Source organism: Nannospalax galili, unplaced genomic scaffold (genome assembly GCF_000622305.1).
Source record: "Nannospalax galili isolate Female #2095 unplaced genomic scaffold, S.galili_v1.0 scaffold213, whole genome shotgun sequence".
Classification (NCBI taxonomy): domain Eukaryota; kingdom Metazoa; phylum Chordata; class Mammalia; order Rodentia; family Spalacidae; genus Nannospalax; species Nannospalax galili.
This window is the reverse complement of record NW_008335195.1, coordinates 3,086,010-3,093,249: the sequence shown is the minus strand read 5'-3', so window position 1 is coordinate 3,093,249 and position 7,240 is coordinate 3,086,010. Positions and strand designations below refer to the sequence as shown.

Genomic DNA, 7,240 nt, shown 5'->3' with positions numbered 1-7,240 from the left:
ATCTGCCTGCCTCTGCCTCCCAAGTGCTGGGACTAGAGGCGTGCACCACCATGCCTGGTTTATTATTTTATTTTTTTAAGATTTATTTTTATCATGTTTTAATTATGTGTGTGTTGAGGGATATGTGTGTATATGAATCCAGGTACCTGTGAAGGCCAGAGGCAAAGGATCACCCTGGAGCTAGAGTTATAGGCAGTTGTGAGCTGCCTGACATGGGTGCTGAGACCTGAACTCAGGTCCTTTGCAAGAGCAGTATGAGCTCTTCACCACTGAGCCGTCTCTCCAGCCCCTACCATATTGTTTCTATTTGCTCCTCTTAGGTTTTTTCCTCTCTGGTTTCTTTTTTGTGCCTTTTTTGGTGTTACTTGAACATCCTTTTAAATTTTTTTAATTGAATTTTTGTATATTTAATACAGAAAATCATCTTTATATCCCTTTCCCGCTTCCCCTTTGGCACCCTCCCATAGCCCCTGTCATTTGTATTAAGGCCTATTATATAAAGTTAGTGTCCCAAGATGTCCCTCAGTGCAAGTTCATCCACCAGGGTACTTTAGGCAGCCTATCTAGAGTCTCTCCCTTCAAGAAGATCAGCTCTTCCTCACCCAGCAGTAATCAGCTACCAATAATTCTTCCACTAAAATTGGGATATGTTGTCCATCTCTACAATTCTGTGCTGGGTTTTGGTCTGCCTAAGTTTGCATGGGTCTTGTGCATGCTGACACCATTGCTGTCGGTTTGTATGAGAAGGGTCCCAGGTGCCTGTAGGACTATTTCCATATGGTACTGCACCTCCTTCCTGGCTGTTACAATCTTTCTGCCCCATCTTCTGTGGTGGTCCCTGAGCCTTGGGTGGGTGGACCTCAATATAGGAGTCCTGTCCAAGGACCCATACTTTGCTGACTCTTATTCTCTGCTTTTTGGCCATTTGTGGCCTTTTGTGTTCTAGGCCCTCTGTTGCATGAAGGAGCTTCATTGATGAGAATTGAAAGATGCATTAATGTTCTCTTCATCCCTTGTTCTATGTTCTGTGAGTCTTAGGTGTAGAGGTTGCATCCTAGATGTAACACTTAGAATCTCAGAGAATTCACAGAGAATCTCTGTGTGTGACAAGTGGTGTAACTCTGTAATAATCTCTATCTTTGCAAAAGAAACTACTTTCATGGGTGGTGACTGGGATACTTGTTTGTAAGTTTAAGGATCCATATTTTGCACATAGTAAGAAATTACATTTGTCTAGGGATATGAGAGCCTTGGGGTTTTCTCTAAGATCTATAATCTCTCCAGCTATGTATATTTGGCTAGGTTTATAGCACCAGACATGAGTTCCCTCCCATTGAGTGGGCTTTAAGTCCAATTAGGTAGCTGTTGATTACCCCCAAGATAAAAGTGCCATTACTGTACCAGTGTAGTTTGCTGTGCTGGTCATTTTGATGTGGTTTTAGGCCTTGTAGCTAGAGTTGGACCATTGATTGATGTTCTCCCTTACCAGCTTTCATGGTGCTCTCCAAAGCTATGAGAACTAGCCTTCAGGGGAGGTGGCTTCCATGTCAGTTCCAGCTCCATTGCTCCAAATCCTATGTCCAAAGTATGTCCTGTCTTCAGCAATAGGGTCTTACCATCAAATTCTGAGAGGCAAACAAGACTGTGGCAATAGCCTGTGTAATTTTGGGAGTCTCTTGGGCTACCCTGCCAACAATTCAAAGGAAGATTTCTCCTGTCTGGCACTACTTGAGTGTTTTCTAGTATACCTTTCTAATTTATTTATGGTACTACTTTTTCATAGTTTCTCTGGGCATTAAAGTGTACATACTTATCTTTTCATAATCTATTTAGAATCAACATTATCACATCAAGTGAAGTGTAACCACTTTATACCGCCTAGGGCTCTTGACACTCCCTGTTTATGTCATAGATGCCCTATGGATTATTGATGGTGGATAATGGTGGTAATGATCCAACCCCTCCTGTTATAAGTGAAAGACTGCCAGCTTGCTCCTAAAGCTCTTGGTGAACTCTACTGCACTCTGGGACATGCTGGAGGATTTGACACTCTTCTCTGAAGTGTCCTCTGTTCCTGTCTGTCCAGGTGTAACATCAGCTACTTAGAAGAATGGCTTAAAGATAAGAACTTGCAGAACAGCTTAGCCAAGGAAACTCTGGAGCCCCTCTCTCAAGCAGCCTGGCTGCTCCAGGTCAAGAAGATCACAGACAGTGATGCCAAGGAAATCTCCGAATGCTGCACCTCCCTGTCTGCCGTGCAGGTGAGCAGACTGGCCTCAATTCTCTCTGTACCTTCAAGGACAGATCCTTGTTGATGCCAGGGCCTTTCTTGGCTTAGCTGGCTGTATGGTGCTCCTGACTTTCTGTGACTTCTCTCCATACCCACTCTTACCTATTATAACTATTGGTAGATACTGACTCCAGGCCTTAAGGCATAAGCATGTAGACACTATTTTCCTACCCACTAAACTCACAGATGTGCATGAATGAGGGGTGAGCAAGTAGGGGCCAGGAGGCTGAAGGGAGGGTCTGCTCGCTGCCTTCTGTGTGGTGGTGTGTCTATGCTGTCACTATGTGGTTTGTCTCTGCTGCTCTCTATACCCTTGGGGAGAGACAACACATGGTTCTAAAAACAAATTATAGTATAAAAGAACCACCTGTGTTTCCTGAAGGTTTTAAAACTTCCAGAGCTGTTCATGGTCAGAGTTCTTCTTTTCCTTTCCTAATCCCATGTTGTGTAATGTTCACAGATTATAAAGATCCTTAATTCATACACACCTATAGATGACTTTGAGAAAAGAGTCACTCCATCCTTTGTGCGCAAAGTACAGGTGAGACCTTTTCAGTTGCACCTTTTAATCTGGCCTCTGATAGCACAGTATAAGATACTGATATGTAATATGATGCAATCCAAGATTAAAGCATGCAGGTGAGAAGGAAGCTCAGAGGCAGAAGGAGTTTTCCCAGTTTTCAGAATCCATTTCAGTCCTGGTGGGATGGGATGGAAGCTCCCAAACAGAGCTCGGGAGCCATGAGCCTTTACTGCTCCTTTTTAAAATTATATTTGTATGTATTTAGTGTGTGTGTATGTGTGTGCCATGGCATGCAAGTGGAGGTCAGAGGACAACTTGTAGGAGTTTGTTCTCTCCTTCTACCATGTGGGACCTGGGGATTGAACTCAGGTCAGTGGGCTTGGCAGAAAGTGCCTTTTTATCCACTGACCCATCTCACTAGCCCCCTTCAGATTGTTTTGGGATGTAGTATAGATAGGCAGAGCCTAATGGACCATTTTTCTATGATCCCCAAAGTTTCTCTCCCAGGGGGATCAAAGGAGTCCCTGAGACCCTTTCAGGGGTCTCTGCAAAGCCCTTGCTTTTTTGCAGAGATGTACCTGTGTAAGGCAGGATTTCCCTTATATTTCAACCAAAGTAACTTATCCCAGCAGATTGAATATAGAAGCTGCTGAATCACACACAAGTCTTCTATCAAGTCAAACAGTAAGGTTTATAGAAATGGAAATATAGTGTTTCTCACTATATATTTTTTTTGTTCTGGAAAAGTATCTGTTTTTCAATAAAACAGAATATGTTTATTTCAGTGAATTTATCAATATTTAAATATTTTAATTACTAATTTGGTAACTACCACTAGTTATACCCACATATACAAAAGCTCTTTGGAGTTATCATAATTTTTAAGAGCATATAAAGTAGGGGGGCTGGAGAGATGGCTCAGTAGTTAAGAACTTTACTACTCTTCCAGAGGACTCAAGTTCAGTTCCCAGCACCCATATCGGGTGGCTAACATCTGTCTGTAATTTCAGCTCTAGAGGATCTGGCACTGTCTTTTGACTTCCATAGACAACTGCATGCATACACACACACACACACACACACACACACACACACACACACTCAAATAAGAATTGTTAAGAGTACAAAGTAGCCTATGTGGTGGTGCATGTCTTTAATCCCAGCACTTGGGAGGCAGAGGCAGGTGGATCTCTATGAGGTCGAGGTCTTACAACCTGGTCTACATACTGAGTACCAGACCAACGGGGGCTACAGAGAGGCACTGTCTAAAAATAAAAAATAAAAAAAGTATAAAGTAAACCAGTGAATGAAGAAGAAAATGGGTTCAATAAAATGTAAAAGTTGAGATCCACTCATATCTGGGCTTGGAGTAGAGCCTTGAGATAGACAAAAGAATAAAACGAGCCAGCAGGATACCTCAGCCGGTAAAGGTGCTTACTACCAAGTTTAACAATGTTGATTTTGATTCCCAGAACCTACATGGTAGGAGAGAACCCCATTCCTGTAAGTTGTCCTCTGACCTTCACATATGCATACATGGATGCACACACACATATACATATATATATACATACATAAATAAATGTAATTTTTAAAAATGAGTAAAAACAGATTTACAGTCAGTACATCCTGTGAGAAATTGGCTTTGGTGGAAAATGGACTTTTGGAGCAAAACAGCAGGTGAGTATTCCCAGGAGTAACACAGGGGGCAGCTTTGCTCTGGAGTTATGTGCTAAACCACCCTGGGAGTGGCTTCTAAAGGTCTTGGTGGGAGCCAGAGCTGCTGGTTTCTGGCTTTTGACTTCTGAGTAGCTATAAAACAGAGCTTGACTTCACTGACTCTTTCCCTCTGGTTCTGACTCAGGCTCTCCTCAACAACCGGGGTGACTCTTCACAACTGATGCTAGACACCAAGTATATCTTTCAAGTTACCTTTCCCTTCACCACCTCACCCCATGCGCTGGAGATGATCCAGATCCCCAGCAGCTTCAAGCTGGGCTTTCTCCGTAGACTGTAGTGGGAGAAAGGTCAATACCAGTTCCCTGAAACCCGAGTGAAGGTCAAATGGAAAGACATCTTTATTCACCAGAACTGGGAATGTGCTGGATTGTAGTTTAAGGAAGAAAATCCAGCTCCTCCCTTCCCCACAGTGGGCCTCACCTCATCTTACTTCAGCGATGCTGTGCAGCCAGTGAGAATGAGCGCACACTGGCTGGGCTTGGGAAGACTCTTGCTGTGGAACCTCAGTGGCCTTTGTCACAACTCCTGGAAGGCTCACTTTTTCTTCCAAGTGCCTTTGGTCTATTCTGCCTTGTGACACAGATCACACAAACACACACACATATACACAGGAGTGAAATCTGGGGTACAGTGGCTCCCCAGGTTTCTAAGTTTCCTGTGAAGCTCAGAGACTCTTATGAAGCCACAGGTAGGTTTCATAGCTGCGTCTTCTAGGAAAGAATCCTGTTTGGCCACTAAGTCCTCTTGCCCCGTGGCTACTGGCAGGAAGGGATCAGTGTCTCTTTTTAGTATTATATTTCAGACTCCTCTAATTTTTAAGAAGATATCTAATCTCAGAGTTGAGTATGGTTAAACCATGCATACAATCCCAGCTGAGACAGGAGGATTGCCTCAAGTTCAAGGTCAGCCTGGGCTACATAGTAAGACCCTGCCTTGAAAAAAAGAAAAAAAATTCATTTGAAATTAACTGTAAGAAGTATTTTATGAACCAGGCATGGTGGTGCACACCTGCAAATCCAACACTCAGAAGCTGAGGCAGGAGGCTCATAAGTGCTAGGCCAGTTACAGGCTGCCTTGGCTATACAGAAACCCTGTCTCAAAAAAAAAAAAAAAAGGTATTTTATGTGTATATCTATTTAAAACAAATTTACTATCAAAGCTTAATGACATGTCATTTATCATCTTTTCCAAAACATTTAAAAAATTATATCTGCCAATACAGTTGCCAAAATCTTTAAAAACTAACAAGACTAGAGAGATGGCTCAGTGATTAAGAGCACTGAATGCTCTTGCAGAGGACCTGGATTTGATTCCCAGCACCCACATGTTGGTTCACAACTCCCTGTAACTCCAGTTCCAGAGGATCTGATGGCCTCTTCTGGCCTCCATGGGCACTGCATGCACATGGTACACATAAATCTAGGCAAACATTCATACACATAAAAAATAAGTAGAAACTGGAGAGATGACTCAGTGGTTAAGAGCACTGAGTGCTCTTACAGAGGACCCAGGTCAGTTCCCAACACCCACATGGCGGCTAACAACAGTACATAACTCTAATTCCAGGGGATCTGATGCCCTCTTCTGGCCTCTGCAGGCATTGCTTATACATAGTGCACTTACATACATGTAGGCAAAACATTTATACACATCAAATAAAATTTATTTTAAAAAATAAAAATAAATTTTGAAAAACTAAGTTGGAACTGAGTGGCTCAGTAGTAGAGCACTTGGCCCTGGGTTTGATCCCCTGAGCCCCACACCCTACGTGTTTCTATCTAATAAGCATTCTATTATATTTTTTAATTTTTTTCATAAAAGTAACTGAAGATTTATGTCAGCTCTTCCTTTTGAGAAATCTAATTTTCCCCAGTTTTATGGGAACAGGCTATTCCTTATCCCCCAAACCATCTTCTTTCCCTTCAGAAAGCACACCTGTCCCTAGACCTGTGAGCCTTCACTTCTTTGCTGCCCAATGACCCTACCACCCTCTGCTCCGGCAGTCACAGGCAGCTCTCGTGACTCAGGGGAGAGTGCATGATTGTGAAGCAGTGCCAACTCACTGCTACGCAGTGATGCCTTTTCAAATTATAATGATTTATTTTCAATACACTGTGTATAAATGATGAAAATAGAACTTTATAATATTTCAATAAAGTAAATTATTAAACAAATTGTGCCCAACTTCTTCCACTTCAAGATTATATGTCTGTTCACTGCACAGTTCTGTGTCCCTTGAGGGTCACACAGAGTAATGCTAGAATCTGGAGATTCAACAGTGTGTCACCCGAAGTGTATAAATATTTAGATTGGAAGTACGTGTGCCACGAGTGCTGGCTCCAGCTGTGTCTGGGGCTCCCAGGCTATCAGATGAGTGGCTTCTTGGGGTGGGGCTGGCTGGGTTGCTGGTCCTTACCAATGACCTTAGTGCTCTCCCCAGACCTCCCCGACACCATAAGGAGCCATCACTCTTCTTTCTGGTTCTCAGGCCTCGCCCCTGTTTCCTAGCACTCACCTGAGCTATGCATTCTAGTAACTGTGACCATGTCTTCCACTGGCCTGTGAGCTCCTGGAGAGCTGGACCCCATCTTATCCTGCATTTTATCTGCATACTGAGGAGATGAGAGAGCATTGAAGCAGCAAGTCCTGAGGACATGGCAGGGGTTTGAGTGTAGGGTGAGGAATCA

At 43.1% G+C, this 7,240-nt stretch overlaps 1 protein-coding gene across 1 annotated transcript in view; it reads left to right on the top strand.

The window, feature by feature from the left end:
* Myo5c (myosin VC) overlaps positions 1-5,321 on the top strand; it is a 101,169-nt gene extending 95,848 nt beyond the window's left edge. Inside the window, exons 40-42 of the mRNA XM_008829785.3 lie at positions 2,087-2,261; positions 2,751-2,831; positions 4,678-5,321. Of these exons, the coding sequence (XP_008828007.1) occupies positions 2,087-2,261; positions 2,751-2,831; positions 4,678-4,830 (409 nt within the window). The 3' untranslated portion in view covers positions 4,831-5,321. The remainder of the gene's footprint in view (positions 1-2,086; positions 2,262-2,750; positions 2,832-4,677) is intronic.
* The last annotated feature ends 1,919 nt before the right edge of the window (positions 5,322-7,240 follow it).